Below are 19,515 nucleotides of genomic sequence, written 5' to 3' on the forward strand. Positions count from 1 at the left end.
ACAGTACCATGATATATACGTGTTATAAAAGATTCGTTCAATTTAACTGTGTAACTGGGATGTATATGAACAATGGTGAAAACATAGGTTGCCATTTTGCTAACAACCTTTGCATCGACACAAAGTGATTTTGGGTACATGTGATAGTGGCAGTATAACTTGAGGTAGGTTGGTAATCAGATCCCTCAGTCTGCTTCTGCAAGAGTGGTGAGACCACCTGTAGTGGGTAATCTCACACCATTTGAGCTTCTCATGGGATATGGTATGACTTCAGTCAGATGTGAATCCACACATTAAAAGTGCCTGGGTAGTTATTGAAGCTTTGTAAATATTTGACTCTTTGTGATGTTATGAAAGAAGGGATGAATGAAGGTTCTCTCAGACCATTAAAACTTAGCTACCCAGGGAGCCAAACTTTGCACACAGGCACAGTGCTCCTTTGCCATTTAATTCAGTGAGACCTACTGTGAGGTGCAGTCACCAGCATAGCTCAGGTCCCGGCCTGGGATGTTGCAATATAGAGGCATCCTGAGTTGCACAATGAAGAAAATGCAGATAATAACTAAATCCACTAGAGGTCAGTAAAGCATAAGAGAGCCGAGAGCTGAAATGTCTTTTACTGCCCTGACTCAAAAACAGCACAAAGATGTTGGCTTTGATTTGAAGGCCAAGCAGTTCATAAGATTTGTTTCAAAAAGTCTTGTAATGACTTACATATCTGAGCCAACCTAAAGTAGTTTGGGTTTAAAGAATTAAGTGTAAATAGTGTGCATTAAGTATATGGTTGTAAATTGTACCATATGTTTTCCTCTATTACGGTACTCCAAATTGTCTCCTAGGGTGGCATTCTCAGCTGGAAGTGCAATAATGGCCTGGAATTTCCTTGATCCCATTTACGCCAAAATTACATCAAAATTTACACTGGTTTCGACACCGTTCTTCCCAACAGAAATTTACACCCAGATTTCCCGTGGAACACCTTTGCCTATGCTGGAATGTAAAATCTGGCTTAAAACAAGCGCAAATGCAGCGCCACCAATAGGGGTAATAGCGACTAGGCTGCTGTCATCTGCCATTGCACCTCACTGTCAGAATCTCTTCCCTCTGCTGCTCCTCTTCCATTATTATGCAGAACTGGGGTATGCCCATCGTGAAGGATATTCCAGCTGCATATCCCTGCTGAAAAGATGGGAGCGGGCAGGGTCTGAAACATTTCAGGTGCACTGAGACTGACAGCACTTTGGTTCCAAGGAGAGAAATTCAAAAACCATCTCAAAGAAAATTGCTATCAAAGTCCAGAAATTTAATTTACGCCGATACCAGATGACTTCAGGCCAAGGTGCACCTACATTTTTGACTTCAATCTACGGCAGGACTTTGCTGGCAGAAATGCAGGAGTCTTGCATGATCTGGTCTTCTGTAAATGTGTGCAGGAGGGTTTCAGCAGAAGTATCTTGATAGCGGCGCTAACAATCAAAGAAATTCGCACGTTTCAGCGTAAAACCAGCATATATCAGTAGAAAACAGCACTACACTGCTTTCACATCATAGTTAATGCCGAAAATGTTCCAGGAAATTGGTTGTAAACCATGATTCCAGTTGTTTATGATTTATGTTAGAACTATTATGTGAAATTCTTCTTTAACCTTTATGATGGTTGAAGATTTCTTGCGGTCTATGGCTTGTGAATAAATTATGAATAACGATGGAGCCTTCAAAAATATTTTAATGAAAAGATGATCATAAAAGTTGTTTATGAATTGGATTGCCAAAATAATTGAGAAATTCTGTTGCATAACTGCTACCAAATGTTTTAGTAACACTTTCTGGGAGAATTTGAGAATTTTACATTCGAATCAATTTGGTAACCAGCTTATATGAATAGTTTACTCAAATTGATCATGGATCTGGCACACAGAACATCAGGTGCCCGTATTTTATGATAGCATGGCATTTATGTGAGTAAATGGGTCAGGGATTTAAATATATTGGGGGGAAAAATTGGGTTGCTTTGCGCCTCCCGTTAGCACCCCCCCGGGGGCAAAGCGCCTGGGCACGGCACCGCTGACACCTCCCGCAAAATTCAGTGGGAGGTTAGTGGCGGCGGTAGCCAGTAGCGCCCTGCAGCGCTGCGCCTCCGGTGATGACATCATCGCTGTGCGCAGTGCCCCGGCCGCAAACTTCAGTTGCACCCCCTGACCTGTCGTCGGACGATATGTCCAACAGGGTCAGGGTGGCATTTTTGCAGCCGTGGCGGTGTAAGTTAAAGGACGGGTGTCGGGTGGCCATTTTTCTTTGACCGATAGCCTGCACCTGCCCCCTTCCCCTTTTGTATTCGGGGTGCCGGCCGCGATCGCTCAGCCCGGCACTTCTCTTGAGTGCCAGGCTGCTATCCCGGCACCCCGCTCCCCGGTGATCCAGCAGGGCCCTGGTGCGCGCAGCACTAGGCCTCTCCCCTTTAATCAGGGGAGGGAGGCCTGTAATACCGCGGCGCTACGAGCCAACGCGCGTGGTGCTGTTGCACGTAACACCGTGATATTCACTTGTAGCACCGCAGGAAGGAGAGGGAGCACTTCCAGTAGTGCCCCACCTCCTGCTTGGGGCGCTACCACTGAATTTACGGCGTAGGGGAAAAGTTAGCGCCCCAAAGGGGGCGCCACCGAATTTTTCCCCCAATCAATTAATTTGACTACATATTTATACTGTGAAGGGCTTTAAAGAGAGTGATGAAATAAGAGCTATAATTAACATTCTTTTGTTTAGGTGCACCAACAGCCTGTCTTTGAAGCAAACGACAGCATAGCTTTTGCAGATCGCATCACTAAAAATTTCATACTGGAAGATACTTTCAAGTTACTGTTATCTGGCACCTCTGTAGTGGGTGAAATATATGAAGCTTTACAAAATATACATCGATCTGTAAGATTGAAGGTAAGATTCCGGAGCTTCGTTTAGACCATATTATTCTGTTACACAGAATCTACAGCAGAGAAACAGGCTGTTCGGCCCAACTGATCTATGCCAGTGTTTGTACTCCACATGAGCCTCTTCCCACCCTGCTCCCCCCCCCCCCCCCCCAACATATCCCTCTATTCCCTTCCCCCTCATGTATGCATCAAGCCTCCCCTTAAATACATCAATGCTCTTTGCTTTAGCCACGCCATGTGGCAGCAAATTCCACATTCCCACCACTCTCTGTGTAAAGAAATTCCTCCTAAATTCTTTATTTGATCTGTTAGTGGCTATCTTATATCCATGCCCCTTGTTCTGGACACAGTCGCAAGTGGAAACAGTTTCTCGTGTATTATAACACCAAGTAATGAGGGAACTATGTCATACAACATAATTTCCTAGTAATATTGGGCACCTGTGCATTCCTTGAATAATGTTAAGGGCCATCGGAGGGATTCAAAATGTAAGAGGCCAGTTTTGCTACTGCAATCAATTACAGGGCAAGCGATGACAGTAGGGAAACTGGGCTTTTGAATAATGGGACATCTTAATCTTTTAACTATCAGCGTTGGCCCACTTACTCCGTGGCAAGGCACCGCAGCAATTTTCCACCCTCCCCCCCCCCCCCCCCCCCCAGAGGCAGGCACCACAGTTGCTCTGTTAATGGTGCGGGCGGCCACCTAAAATATATAAATGCCCCTCCTACTGGAAAGTGAGCTGGGGTCAGGGGCACATCCATGTGGCAGGCAAAAGCTATAGCCCACCTCAAATCTCCCCCATACCCTCCACTGGCTTTTCTAGCCCATGTTTAAAGTTCTACGAAACTCAAGTAACCCTCCACACTTGCCCTTAGGCCTCTAACGAAAGAAAAACTTATTCCGCCAGCTGTTTTCTATCAGTAGAAAGGCGTGCATGGAGCTCTGTTTTGCCCCATTCAACAACAGCATAAGCAGCCAACGTGGGTGCTTCCTTGTACCACTGTTAAAAGGGTTTCCACTTTTGTACTGCTTGGTGCATAACTGGGTACTTAAGGGGGGATTTTCCACTTCAACGCTCCACACACTCACTGGGATCACATAACGGGAAATTGGCCACCACCTCGATATTAGAAAAAAAATAGGAGCAGGAGTAGGCCATTCGGCCCTTCGAGCCTGCTCCGCCATTCAATATGATCATGGCTGATCCTCTATCTCAATACCATATTCCCGCTCTCTCCCCATACCCCTTGATGCCTTTTGCGTCTAGAAATCTATCTATATCTCCTTAACTATATTCAGTGACTTGGCTTCCAAAGCCTGGGGTAGAGAATTCCACAGGTTCACCACCCTTTGAGTGAAGAAATTTCTCCTCATTTCAGTCCTAAATGTCCTACCTGTATTCATCTGCCATAAGCTGTATCTTTCAGATTCCTTAAGGAGAGTTTATCTAGTAAACTTTGAGTACAGTTCACATACATCGACTTCAGAGGCAAATACTTCAGGAAGTTTCTGGAATTTGATGCATGAACTGCAATTCTCTCAAAAGCCTCAAATCATATACTTTTCACATTTGAAACTACAGAAATAGTTAGTCTTGACTACGGTTGTGTACATATATATTGGCTGTGGCTGCATTCATTTATATCGGCCCAGAAATTCGAGTCGGGGGCTTGCCGCGCGTGTAAGCCCCCGATCTGCACTTACCCGACGCGCCGGCCGTTGAGCTTCAGGGACGCCTGGAATTGCTGTTTTAAAATGTTGACTCCCAGGCAGCGTCTGACGTCACGCCGCCCAGGACTGCAGCCAGCGCGAAGCCTGTAGCGCGCTGTGCAACTGAGACACGCCCCTTGAGGTCTCAGTTTAACAGGACACGCCCCCAATGTTTCTGCCAAGCTGCTAAGCATTTTTACATGCAAAGCAGCAGTTTAAATAGGTTTTTGGAAGTTTTTTGAAGCTTTTGGTAACTTTTATAAACTTTTAAAAATGTTTACATTATTTTGAAGAATCTGAAGTAGTTTTAAACAGAATTAAAGCAATTTAAAGACTTTTAAAAGCCCTAAAAGAATTTTTTAAATTCCATTTATTTATTTAGCAATGTCGTCGTCATACGTGTCTTCACACTGTTCCCTTTGGGGAACTGTATGAAGTGGTGGAAGGATTTATGGCCATGATTAACGCTCATTCCGTGACCGTAACCATCTTTGAACCAGCCATTAGGGCAGTTAGTCCTATGGCGGGAGGGTTTTACGGGCTCCCACAAGCTATACAAGGAGGGGGGGCCACCCACACCCACGGACGCAAATATCCCACTGGATGTCAACCCAGAATTTAGAGCCGGAGCTCCGACTCCACTTGCCGGGACTGTCTGGAGCGGGGTTCGAAACCCTACCCTGATCTGGCCCAGCGGCGGGGATCCTACCGCTATGCCAAAGGCCCAATCCGATTAGCAACGTGAAATGGCTGGAATGAGCACAATTCACGGCATTAAAAGAACTCACAATTGAACTGATGATGACCTCAGCAATCTCCTCAAGGAGGTGGAGGCGCAGTGCCTGCTCATCATTGGTAATGAGAAGTTAAAGGCGCCGCAAAAAGGGCAGATGATAGCTTGGTCTTTCAAGTGGCAGCATAGGGCTCCAGTCACGGGGAGGGAAAAGGCGCAGGAAACGTATGGATGTCACCTTTTGTGCGGAGTGGGCCTTTTGCGTAGCAGTAAGCATCCCCGCCGCTGGGCCAGAAGGAGTAGGGTTTCGAACCCCACTCCAGGCAGTCCCGGCAAGTGGAGTCGGAGCTCCAACTATAAATTCTGGGTGGACATCCAGCGGGATACTTGCGTCCGTGGGTGTGGGTGGCCCCCCCCCCCCCCTCAGATGGGTTGTGGGAGCCCGTAAAACCCTCACGCCATAGGACTAACCACCCTAATGGCTGGTTCAAAGATGGTTACGGTCACGGAATGAGCGTTAATCACGGCCATAAATCCTTCCACCACTTCATACAGTTCCCGAAAGGGAACAGTGTGAGGATACGTACGACGATGACCTCTTGCGCAATGCACCTCCTTGGACCCTCAGTCGCAGATGCGAGGGGGCAAATCGTGCAATTGTTAAATTTTTCATTTTATTGACATGTAAAATGTTGGCCCAGTAATTCCCTTCCAAATGCGCGAGTACGGTCGGGGTACTTAACGCGTCTGGCCGGAGGAAATGCCGGTTTTCAGCATGCACAGCGCATGCGGGGAAAACCGGCATTTCCTGTCCTCTGAACGAAGGGGTTCAGAGGCAGAACGCGTGCGCAGTAAAATTCGCCGCTTTCATTCATGCTTTCAGTGAGGTCAAGTCCTTACAAGTTACACATGAAAAAAGCATGGGTACAGTTGCTCCAGAGGCTGCGGAGGAAGATATTTCTTATCGTGGAGCTTCTGAAAGTATGTATGTCTGTTTATATTCCTTTGCGTGTTATGTATATATTCCTTTACTTATGTGTATGGATGTATTATTTAATTATGACTTTCAGGGAAAGTAACTTATTGGAAAATCATAATTAAAAACATACATTCATACACATAAGTAAAGGAATATAAAACATACATATACATAAAGGAATATATGCGGACATACATACATAATTTCTTACTGATGAAAAGTTTCTTTCTTAAAAGTGCTGGAAATGTTACATTACTCATTTTAGAACACTCATTTTCACATTCCATTCACACAGCCACAATTGCTCCTTCTACCTACCGTTCTGAAAACCCGTTTTTAAAAAAAAAAAAAAAATTTAAACTTTAAAAACTTACTTAAAATTTCTTAAAATAACTTCCCTCCCTTTCCCAAACAAAAATATTGCCTTTCAGAAGCTCCACGATAAAATATATCTTCCTCCGCAGCCTTGGAACAACTTTACACATGCTTTTTTCAAGTGTAACTTGTAAGGACTTACCCTCACTGAATCCATGAATGAAATCGACGAAGTTCACTGCGCAAGCGCTGCCTGTGCAGTCGCACGCGCTGTGCCTATGAACCCCTTCGTTCAGAGGACTGGAAATGCCGGCGTTCCCCACATGCGCTGTGCATGCTGAACGCCGGCATTTCCAACGGCCAGATGCGTGAGTACCCAGACCGTACTCACGCATTTGGTCACGAATTTCTGGCCCATCAAGTTAGCTTCGCTGTTGCTGAGTTCTCTTCATCAATTTATTTTATTTGCAGAATCACAGCTGTTTCCAGAAACATGAGCTTTGCCTGACTTCAAGAGATCTAACTGCCATTATTAATTTTCAAAAGGAATTCAAAAGCCAAGGAAAATTTGAATTGGTATGTAAATAGATAAAACATTTAGTTAAGGTCAAGTTGGTGTCTAGATATTAGGAACTTATTGGTTTAATAAAAATTGGAGAATTTCATCTTAAAAGTCTCCTTAAATATATCTGATACTCTATTGCAATTCAATCTACTGAGACATTTGTGAAAATCTAATTTTATTTGATTGTTTAAATTTGAATCCTTTCATACAGTCATAACCAAACACTCAATTATTTGATCAGATATTTTAGTCCATTTTTATTCATCTCTCTGCTCTGCAGATCATGTATTTTTATAATTAATACGCGCAGAAGTCGTATTTGAGAATGACAATAAAAAATGTCAAAAATTGTTAATTGTTTCATGATTTTAATTTTTAATTATAAATTGTCCTTTTTCTACAGCTTTATCCATCCATTAATCCAGACTACCAAAGGATATTATATGCACTTTACCACAATTTTGATCACACATCCACAACAAAATCTGTTCTGGAGATGCATCTGTTATTTTCAGAGCTACATGACCAGTTCCAAACACTGCATTTACACAAGAGTTTGAATCATTTCACATGGTAAATAGATTAGATTTCTGGATTCTTTATTTTAATATTTTAAATGCACTGTTGAGAAGATCAACATAGATCTTATATAGTTGTGTACAATTTGAATAATTTTTACCACCGTTTAGGGTAACGTGTGTGCGAGGGGGTCATCTTACAAGCATGGAGTGGGAGACCCTCATTAGATATAGAGCAATGGGAATGTTGCAGAGAGTGAAGGTTGAGTGCTGTTCTTGCTGACTGTGTATTTATGATTCTGTGGCCAGTCTATTGTATTGTATATACAATAAACTAGTGCAATATTCAGCCTTCGCTGTCTGGCTCCCTGTTCCACTTTATCTAGTACTGGTCTCCTGCTCCACCAGAACCATTGCTAGCCTGTTGCTTCACTTTATCCTACCACATGTTTTTGGCTGTAAAGTAAGAATGTTTCTTATATTCTGATCATCTTATAAGTGAATATATGCTGTAGTTGTGATATTTTTTAATGAATGTTAATAGTTTTTATTTCTTCTTGGGTGATGCTAGAACTAATTGAATGGCAGATGGATGATCATGCTCTGCTCGGGTGCAAGTACAGAACAGCATCAATAACAATGGGATTTTAGGGTTTTGCCATTGTACTGGCATGAGAACATTTCTGAGGGATTGCAATGCTAAAGGTGCTCAGGTTTTCATGTCTGGTTTATTTACAAATAATACTTTATGTACAAATGAGTTTGATCTTAGACACCAACATCATTGCACTCGGGTGGGAAAAGAGCACAATGGCAAGTTGCATCAAGTCAAAATAGTGGTCTTCAAACATCACAGTTCAATTGTTTTCCCAGGTATCCCCAATTATTGGAGAGATGTGTAACAATGAGAATATGCGGGATTAGCCACGAAACTGGTCATCTGGTTTTCTTATACTGTGTTCATTTCCTATTAGGGAGACATCTCTAGCAATACCTTCCCATACATTTGAAAAGTTTGACAACAACAGCAAGATGGGTAAGGCATTCATATATTTTCAATAGATATAATTTACTGAGGACATACAAACTTTAAATTCAAAACATGTAATTAATTCTGCACGGTCATACATATTTGAATAAGAGCATACCTGTCTTTGAGTAGTGAATGTCCTTTGCAGCTTTCAAATGATGAGATTTCTTTCAAAGAGTATCTTCGAAACTCTTTTCTATACAGCAGAATCTTGCAAAGCAGGATTACAAGAATATACACAACCATAACATGTAAATCATGCCTCAGGAAGTAGTGACTAGAAATACATTTTTAAGTATTTGGATACCTTATTTCAGATTTCTTTTCTATGCTTACTTAAAATTTGATTCTATTTATCCCATAAATATTTTACTGAAACTAAAGAAACTTGTTTGAATATTGCATTTTATGAATTACTGTTTATCTTTAATTTTTACTAATATTTAATGTTTCTTTTATGCAGGTCAATACAGACAAAAAAACTGCAGTACAGGTAAAGTGTGTTCCTCGTGTACTGCTCAATTAACAAATTAATTACTTCACGGCATCTTTGATCATTTTCTAGTAAATACATTTTTATATTCATTTGATATTGGGGAAGTTGGGTGATGCAAGAGAGCAAAAGTAGTTAAGCATATTTTCTTATCAGCAAAGTTCATCTATGAACATTTAATGTGCCCATACTACATTGCCCTGTGCACTATTTTTAGGCAGGTTTTAACCATTCATTATTAGCAAGTGAACACCTGCCTAAAAAAGCATGCAGTGGAATATAGTTTGACCACATTAAGGCTGGAATTTTCCTTCCCTTGGTGGGTCCAGTGCGGCCGGTGTCCATGGCGGGTCGCGACCCCACTGCTGGCTCCATCCCACTGTACAAAATAAACTTACCTTAATGGGGCCTATTAAGCCTGCCCAGCCCATTGCCCAGCCCATTACCCAGCCCAATTAGATGGAGTGGGTGTGGTGATAAGCCGAGATCCTTAAAGGGACCTTGACCGCATTAAATTTTAACTTTAATCTAACATAGTGGGTGTTGAATCTTTACTGTACAATAACATAATAAAAGTTATGAGTGACAAAGAAATATTTAAATAAAATTATCCTTAAGTAATATGACTCCATCTACAAATATGATCAAGAACATAATTTAAAAAGTACATTAATTGGGAAGTTATTGGTGCTTTAGTCACAAATCTATAGACTTTTGTATCAGTAACTGGTACATAAAAGATGTGTGTGTATAGGTAATACATAAAATTAAGCAGATTTTAAATGTAATTGTAAAGGGGTGGATTTACAATCTTATGCAAGTTCAGCGGGAGAGTTGCGGAATCCCTGACAAACAGTGTGAGTGGTGCTTACAATGTGTTTCTGGGATTTCTGCAGCTCTTCCGTTGAAGTTAACAATGGACAAGTGAAAGAACCTCCACAGAAATTCATCCTAAAGTCTCAGACTGAAAAATTAAATCAGTCTTATTCAAAGACTGAAAGCATATTGAACCAGTGGAATGAGAGATGAGAATGAAATTGTTACGGTTGGTGACTTGATTTAATGTGTAACTGAACAATCACAGTATACTGTGAGAAAAACCTGACCTGGAAACAACACAAACATTTATTTAAATGTTACATTGTGGCGACACGCCACCACTGGACATAATCCGCTCACGGCGGCACGGACAGGTTAAGCAGACGCCCCCAGCCGGGGGCCCTTTCCTCCAGCAACTTGTTTCCCGCAGGGACAGGCTGCCGGGAGCACTTCCTGTCTGGGGAGTATTTAAGTGGTTGCGCGGGCTTTTCCAGTTTCTCTTTGCTATGAGGTTGATTAAAGCAGTTGTGTTCCACCAACTCTGGTCTCGACTCCCACGTTTGCCGCGGTATCTCAACACTGGTGACCCCGACGCTCAGGACGAATCCTAAGCTAGCATGGCGGATACAAACGCAGTCACGGTTAAACTACCGGACTTTTGGGAGAACCTGGCCGAGGCCTGGTTCGTTCAAGCCGAGTCCAGATTCCGGCTGAAAAACATTACAGTCGACGCCACGAAGTACGACTACCTCGTCGCCTCTCTCACCTACGCCACAGTCCCCAAGGTTTGGGCAGCGCTGCAGGATCCACCAGTGGAAGGCAAGTACGAACATCTGAAGGCTGTGCTCCTTAAAAAATTTCAAGCGTCCTCTTACCAGCGAAACTGCCAACTCCTTGACCTCCCCGGCCTTGGTGACGCTTCACCGTCGGATCTGCTTTCCCACATGCTGTCCCTCTCGGAAGACAAAAACCCCGGCGCCCTCTTTCGCACGCTTTTCATTCGGCAGCTCCCCGCCAGCATCCGCCCGCTCATTGTGGAGTCTGGCTCCACGGACCTGAATGAGATAGCCGCAAAGGTCGACTGGCTGCTCTCTGCGCAGACCGCCCGCGACGTCGCGCCGGGCCTCACGGCAACGACCACGCGGTCTCCCCGGCCCACTAGGCCCGAACGCCCTACCACTCCGGGTCACTGCTACTACCACACCCGTTTTGGCACTAGGGCCCAACGCTGCACGCCACCGTGCACTTTCAAACCGGCCCCCACGATGGCCGCGGGGCAAAAGGGGTCTCTATTGTACGTCACCGAAGACAGCACCAACCGCCGCTTTCTGTGCGACACGGGCCCAGCACAGCATCACCCCCGCCTCCGCCCTCGAAATCCAACGCGGCGCACGGGGTATCACGCTGGCCGCAGCCAATGGCTCTGACATACGCACATACGGCACCCGCATGGTCACGCTCGACCTCGCAGGCCGCCGCTACCGCTGGGAGTTCCTCACAGCCAGGGTCCTCTGCCCACTCATCGGCGCCGACTTCCTACGCGCCCACGGCCTCCTTGTCGACATTCCGAGGCACCGCCTCGTCGACATCAATACTATGGCCCCCATCCCTGGCGCATTCACCCCGGCCCGTTCGGCCGGCCTGACGACCTACTGCCTCGCCAGAGCCACGGACGACTACTCGGCACTTCTAGCCGAGTTTCCCGCCCTCACTAACCCGACCTTTTTGGCCAAAGCCGCCAAACACGGTGTGGAGCACTATATCCCCACCACCGGCCCCCCGGTTTCTGCCCACGCCCGCAGACTCAACCCGGCCAAGCTGGAAATCGCGCGGGCCGAGTTCACCACCATGGAGCAACTCGGCATCATCCGCCGCTCCAGCAGTCCTTGGGCCTCGCCCCTCCACATCGCCCCCAAGCCCGGCGGAGGCTGGCGCCCCTGCGGGGACTGCCGGCGCCTCAACGACGCCACCACCCCCGACCGATACCCGGTGCCGCACATCCAGGACTTCTCGGCCCGACTGGCCGGACGAACCGTCTTTTCCAAGGTCGACCTGGTGCGCGGTTACCACCAAGTCCCCGTACACCCCGCGGACATCCCCAAAACGGCCATCATCACCCCATTCGGCCTGTTCGAGTTCCTGAGGATGCCCTTCGGCCTCAAGAATGCAGCCCAGGCTTTCCAGCGCCTTATGGACTCAGTCCTCCGGGACCTGAACTTCCTATTCGTCTATCTAGACGACATTCTCGTGGCCAGCTCCTCCCAACAGGAACACCTCGAACACATTCGCATCCTGTTCGGGCGCTTAGCCCAACACGGGCTCATCCTCAGCCCGGCGAAGTGCCAATTCGGCCTAGCCGAGATCGATTTTCTCGGTCACCACATCACCCCTGCTGGGGCCGTCCCCCTGCCCAACAAGGTGCAGGCCGTCCAGCAATTCCCCCGCCCCAAAACCATCAAGGGCCTCCAGGAGTTCCTCGGGATGGTGAACTTCTACAACAGGTTTATTCCCAGAGCTGCAGCCCTCATGAAGCCCCTATACGACTCCCTCCGAGGTAAATCCGGCAAGATGGCCGTAGCCTGGACCACTGACACGTCAGCCGCCTTCGACACCACCAAAAACGCGCTCGCCGACACCACCCTGCTCGCACACCCGAGGGCCGATGCCCGGGTCGTGCTCACCACCGACGCCTCCGACCACGCGGTCGGAGCTGTGTTCGAGCAGTGGGTCAATGGCGCGTGGCAGCCACTTGCCTTCTACAGCCGCCAACTGCGCCCCGCGGAGGTCAAATACTCTACTTTCAACCGCGAGCTCCTCGCGCTCCACCTGTCGGTCCGCCATTTCAGGTTCCTCTTGGAGGGCCGCCCCTTCACCGTGTACGTGGACCACAAGCCGCTCACATACGCGATGGCCAAGCACACCGAACCCTGGTCCGCTAGGCAGCAACGCCAGCTCGTGGCCGTGTCCGAGTTTACTACGGACATCCAGCACGTCTCCGGTAGAGACAACGTTGTCGCCAACTGCCTTTCCCGTCCCGCCATCTGCGCGAATCACCTCGCGGTCGACTACGCGCAACTAGCAGCGGCCCAGCTCACGGACCCAGACCTCCTCTCGGCGGCTACCAGCCTGCAAGGGCTACGCCTAGCCAAGGTCGCGCACGGGCCCGAAGCCACGGCAGTCACTTGCGACGTCTCACTCGGCCAACCCAGGCCGGTCGTCCCTGCAACCTGGCGCCGCCGCATCTTCGACGCGCTACATGGGCTCTCCCATCCGGGTTCCCGCACATCCATCAAACTCCTCTCCCAGCGCTTCGTCTGGCGTGGCCTCAGCAAAGATGTTCGGACACCTCCTGCCTCGCCTGCCAACGGGCTACGGTACAGCTGCACACAAAAGCACCCCTGGGAGACTTCGAACTACCCAGCCGCCGCTTCGACCACGTACACGTCGACATCGTCGGTCCTCTGCCGCCATCGCAAGGCCAAACTTATCTCCTCACGATGGTCGACCGCTACACACGCTGGCCTGAGGCAGTGCCGCTGACCTCCACCACCACAGCCGACATCGCCAGGGCGTTCGTTAACACCTGGGTCGCAAGGTTCGGCGTACCAGCCGACATAACCTCCGACAGAGGCGCCCAGTTCACCTCCGAACTCTGGGCGGCCACAGCACGCAACCTCGGGGTGACGCTCCACCGAACCACGGCGTACCACCCGCAGGCCAATGGGCTGTGTGAACGCTTCCACAGGTCACTCAAGGCCTCACTCCGTGCCGGCCTGCAGGACAGTACCTGGACTGACCGCCTACCGTGGGTGCTACTAGGCCTACGCACCGCGGTCAAGGAAGACCTCCAGTCCTCGGCAGCGGAGTTAGTCTACGGACAACCGCTGTGCGTACCAGGCAAATTCCTCCCGGAGGCTACCACGCCTTGGTCGGCCGAATAGCAGCGGCTCAACTCTTTCTCTTCCGCTCAACAGTTTGCCCCACTTCCGGTCAACCGACACGGCGAACTCGCACCTCACGTCCCGCCAAACTTACAGCAGGCACGCTTCGTCTTCGTGCGACACGACGCGCACCGCGGACCCCTGCGACCCCCCGTACGACGGACCGTACGAGGTACTACAAACCGGGGACAAGGTCTTCAAGCTGCCACTCGGCGACAGGGTCGACGCAGTCTCCATCGACCGGCTCAAACCAGCACACACAGAACCAGGGGAACAGGTCCCCGTGGCCCGACCTCCAACTAGAGGCCGTCCCGCCAGCAAGCCAGCACAGCCGGCGGCGAACCGCCCGGCCCCACCAACTAGACCGGCGACCACTCAGAGCCGCTCCGGCAGAACCATTAGACCACCGTCACGACTCGTCCACTCCTCCTAAGCGGATTCTGGGGGGAGCTCTGTGGCGACACGCCACCACTGGACATAATCCGCTCACGGCGGCACGGACAGTTTAAGCAGACGCCCCCAGCCAGGGGCCCTTTCCTCCAGCAACTTGTTTCTCGCAGGGACAGGCTGCCGGGAGCACTTCCTGTCTGGGGAGTATTTAAGTGGTTGCGTGGGCTTTTCCAGTTTCTCTTTGCCATGAGGTTGATTAAAGCAGTTGTGTTCCACCAACTCTGGTCTCGACTCCCACGTTTGCCGCGGTATCTCAACAATATGTCATTTTTTATAGTGCAGATCAATTCACTGCAATTACCGTTGAGTTGGAAGGCAACAGCTGAGAATGGCCAGTGAAAAATTAACATTTACCAGTAGCTTTTCAAGTAGAACAGAATCTCCATCAATCTGTTAGCTGATGTAATCAACATGTTTTTATTTTGGTTTGTTTTCCATGCTGTCAAGTAATCAGCTGGAGCAATGGCCACGGAACTCACGCCTCAGGTAGCCAGACATGGTTCCCAAGCTGTGTGAATCCCGTGGCCATTCAGGGAAATTTAAAAAATAGGGGGAGAAAGGCTCTTAAGTGCCTGTAAAGTACCTCATAGTGATTTCAATTGGGCCACCCGTCGCTGCTGGTCAGGTCAGCTCCACGCTGACAGATGCGCCTGGGTGAAAGGCATGTGGAAGCGAGTTGACAGTGGGTTCCCGACCTGCTGTCAAAAAAAACAACTTTCCCATCCGACCCGCCACTAATCACGCCCACTACCACCCTGGAAAATTCAGCCCTCAGTGTTTGTATGTGAAATTTGACGATCAGAAAATATACACCCTTGTCTTTTGAGTTATGGGATTTAAGTTCAAATATGCCCAGATTGATGGAATGAAGCCCTTTTTTCATGATGCCTGTTCGGATCCCACATGAGCTATGTTTGGGCTCCAATCAACAAGAGTCTCTTGACTACCTTCAACATTTTGTATGATCAGATTGATCTCATTGCTGCCCACAGGTCTGGTGTGGCTGGAGTAAGCTTGCATGAGTTTGCTGTCTCTTCGGGTGATTGCACATTTGACTGACCCAGCATCTCTGTGCAGGTGACAGTAGATGCGCCACAAAACAGGGAGGACCAGTCAACAACAGTGGATGTGGCTGAATCAGTTGTAAAACTATTTCATGAATCAGCACAAGGATATACAGGACCTCCTGAATCCTAACTAGTTCCCACTGAAAGTCTGCAGCCAACTAGCACACATTTTTTCACAGGGAATTCACTTAGAAGAAGTTATAGGTTAGGGGGTTAGTTAGCACACACGATACACCAGTGCTAAGAGTAAAGCTCACCGACATCACTCACATATCACATTAAGCAGGTAATAAATTAGCTGCACTGTATTTGAACTTTTTCCAGAGAATTTTTTTCTGATTGTGTGGAATAAGATAGCAGCACAGCAAAGCATGGTCATTGAGAGTAACTGACCAAGTGCAGAAGACAATGTTTAGGTGTCTTTATTGCATCCATGTGGTCAGGAGAGTTCCTTAAAGGGGCAGTTCAGCTAAATATATCTTTGATAAATCTCTGGTGCACTAGATTTACTGGGTGCACTGGCGTATTAGGAGCTGCTGCTACATCCTCATAATTCGTGGCTACCTCATGGTCAGTGTCTGCCTCCTGCTCTGACTTTAGTTCCAGATGGTCTTCCTCCTCCTCCATGGTTCAACCTTTTTATATTGCAAAATTATGGAGTATGTAGCAGACAGTGATGATGTTGGAGATCTTTGGGGTGCTATGCTGTAGAAAACTCCTAGATCTGTCCAACTGAAGTCACTGCTTTAATAGTGTGCCCAGTAACGATCGGTGGTGGTATGAGCTTCATTGTATACCTGCTGTGCCTCTGTCCGTGGCTGCCACAAGAGTGTCATTAGCCAGGGTTGAAGAGGGTAGCCTTGCCCTCAAGTAGCATTCTTTCCAGTCTTCTTTCACCTTTAAATAAATCTGACACATACGATTGGTACAAAATTAACATATTGCGGATGCTGCCTGGGAAATGAGTATTGATTGACATAATATTGTGTATTTGACCAGTTGTATCTTGAGGAAGTAGAACCCCTTTCTTTAAGTCATTGCATTGCAGCTAAGGGGTCTGCATGGCCACATGGGTGCCACCAATCATCTCTTGCACATTCAGAAATCTTGCAGTCTAATAGAATTTGGCTTGCTCTGTCATGCTGCTCTCGCTGGTCATTGGAAAGAAGATGATTTTGATCCACCTGAGTAAGGTATCCATTACCTGCATCTATGAGCAGCAAGTTGTCTAATACTGCTGATATCTCTTACATTAGTCTGGATTGGTAGGAGGCATGAAATTAATGGATGTGGGTGCCATAATGGCCAGTGTGCTCTTCTGTTCGAGATTGTCTGCAGGTCTTTCTGACAGAGATGAGACAACTCCATAGCAGCCTCCTTCTAAAACTGGGCCTGCGCAGGCCGTACTCTTCCGTCATTACCAGGCAATCGTGCTTGGACCTGTAAATATGATGAAAAGTATATTGCCAGGTGCAGCTGGTGCTGCTTTGGTGCCATTTGAGGAAGCCATTCTCTGCTCCTGCTCATTATCCGCGACTAAATCAAGTGACAGCAACACTGAAAGAATCACCATTATAATGAGCTTTCTGTGTACATAAACAGTGTGAAACTGCAGCATTTGCCTCAAGTGTAATGCTCAGTTTATATGAGTAGATTTAGCACTTTTAATGTGAAGATTGGAATCACAAATAGATAATCCTCTTAACAAGCAGTTTTGCAGGAATGGCATAACACAGTAATGTACAGTATGGTTACTATAGCGCCACCAGCTCAAATGTGCTCAATTCCTGACGGGCATATAACGGGTGGGATTGGGGCAAAATGGACTCCCGAGATAGCTGGCAAGCAAATTGCTTTTTGCTGACAGCAATTTCTAGGCTTGTATTACAGAACCATTTCAAGAAGAACATAGGAAAGTACAGGACCAAAAAGACTGCTGTCCTTCTGACTGATCCCAAAAACTAATACTTCTCAATCACTCACTCCCTCAAATATCTACCTAATGATGTCTTCAATATTTTCATGTTACATGCTCCCACTGCCTTCCTGATGGTGCATTCCACATGGTAGAAAGTTCATTCATTCCATTCCACAGTATTGAGAGCTTAGGCATCAGAGTACCGCTTTGTGATACTATAACACCCCAAATTCCCAGTATGCAGAATATGCCCTTTTTCTATTGTGTGATGAATTTTTTAACATTGGAACAACTGACAAACAACTGAACATACAGATCTTTTAAGAAATGTTGTTTACTACTTTATTTTTGGTGGCCAGGCCCACCCCAATGACTGGGCAATGTCTGTACAGGGCATTGAGCAGAAAACCAAATCACTGACTTGTACTGGTGGGCTAAGTACTCATCTCATCGTCGCTAGAAAAAAAGTGATGGTCATTTTTATTTTCCGATGGGAGTGTTGCTACCTATATAGGCATCAATGAACCCCGTCTTTTTAGGATGTCCTCCGGTGTCATCAGCGCTACCACCTCATTTACATTACAGTTCTTCCACCAAAATCACGGCTGCTGGTGGCAATAATGCTGTGAAGTAATGGAGCCATCATGTGGCACATCTTATCTGTCTGTGTCTCTTATGATAATCATCATTGTCCAAAACAAAGACAGGAACTAGCCAGAGACGGGACCGTGAGCGGGAGAAGCAGGCCCCGGGCCGTCGGACCATGGAGCCGGCGACAGTGAGGAGGAGGCCACAGCGATCGGAGCTTATACATCTCGACGATGTGTTTGGCGAGTCGGGCGGAGGCAGCGCAGCAGCAGTAAGCAGCGGCAGCAGCTACGATGACCCGCTACAGCACGTCGGCCGGCAGCTCCTTGGCGGGAAGCTCGCAGTCTGACTGGGAGGAGGGAGAGCCGGGCATGGCGGCCAGAGGCCGGACCATGAGTGGGAGAAGCAGGCCACCACATCGTGGAGCCAGCAACAGTGAGGAGGAGGCCGCGGTGTCGGAGCGGCTGAGGGACATCGCATTCCCACTGCCATTGGATGCCATTGAATTGACTTTTTCTGAACATGGCGCTGGAGAATAGCGACGTGTCTCTGTGAGCTCCCACAGCTTATTGCGGGAGTGATCGGGGAGTAAGCATTCCATTGTACTAGTTACATATGGCAAATAAAATTGAAATTGAATTGATAAAACTGATATTGCACAGTATATAGTAATATATTAGAGTAGTTACAAAACTATAATCTCTGTGTTCAGTTGATAGATATAAACCATTCAAGCTTAGCTGACACGGTTTATGACCTCATCTGAACCCTCAATGAGCTCAGTTCTCTATAATCACTCTTTCTTATCTGTTGTTCGCTATCTAAAGCAATTTTAAAAGTTATTGCCTTGTATTTCTAATGTAAAAGGGGCATTTCTGGCTTTTTGAAAGCTGGTTGATCTGGAGTCTAATAAATCAACAAATGGTCATGCTGATCAGTGACTCTGCTACACAACACTCGTTTATAGCCTTTTTTTTACAATGACCCCATTCATGCAGCAATAGAATCTGTATCGGTCAGGTCAGTAATAACCCTCAACAACAGTACATGATGGCGGGAACATTTTCACTGAGATTTTCAGGTAGATCTAGGCCAGTCTAATTTATTGACTTTCTACTGACTTTCCAGTAGTTTTTGTGATAAGATTGTTGCATTGTCTTAGCAACAATCTGAAGTAAAATTAAGGAATTATATATGAACATCGGTAATTTATTTTCTAAATGATTTAAGCAATGGGATTGTTGCTTCACCATCCCCATAGTGTTCTCCACAGATTCTCCGGTGGTGGTTCATTGTAGCTGTACTCGTTACGTGCCTAATGTGGGCCTTGCATGTGGTGCAATTTCCAGACATAATTCATTACTGACTGCAGCACTAATGTATACAAAAAAAGAGCATTTTGGCACATTGTAACCTTAATTTTCCAAGACTTGTTCATAGAGTGAGCACACCACTCTGA

At 47.0% G+C, this 19,515-nt stretch overlaps 1 protein-coding gene across 1 annotated transcript in view; it reads left to right on the top strand.

Annotated features, from left to right (window-relative positions):
- The window catches only part of cped1 (cadherin-like and PC-esterase domain containing 1), a 289,359-nt gene that overhangs the window by 112,767 nt on the left and 157,077 nt on the right, over window positions 1–19,515 (top strand). Inside the window, exons 9-13 of the mRNA XM_086009209.1 lie at window positions 2,764–2,931; window positions 7,139–7,243; window positions 7,636–7,805; window positions 8,725–8,786; window positions 9,244–9,273. Of these exons, the coding sequence (XP_085865335.1) occupies window positions 2,764–2,931; window positions 7,139–7,243; window positions 7,636–7,805; window positions 8,725–8,786; window positions 9,244–9,273 (535 nt within the window). The remainder of the gene's footprint in view (window positions 1–2,763; window positions 2,932–7,138; window positions 7,244–7,635; window positions 7,806–8,724; window positions 8,787–9,243; window positions 9,274–19,515) is intronic.

This window comes from Somniosus microcephalus, chromosome 16, assembly GCF_052327205.1.
Source record: "Somniosus microcephalus isolate GS21.2 chromosome 16, FLI_Smic_1.0, whole genome shotgun sequence".
Lineage (NCBI taxonomy): Eukaryota > Metazoa > Chordata > Chondrichthyes > Squaliformes > Somniosidae > Somniosus > Somniosus microcephalus.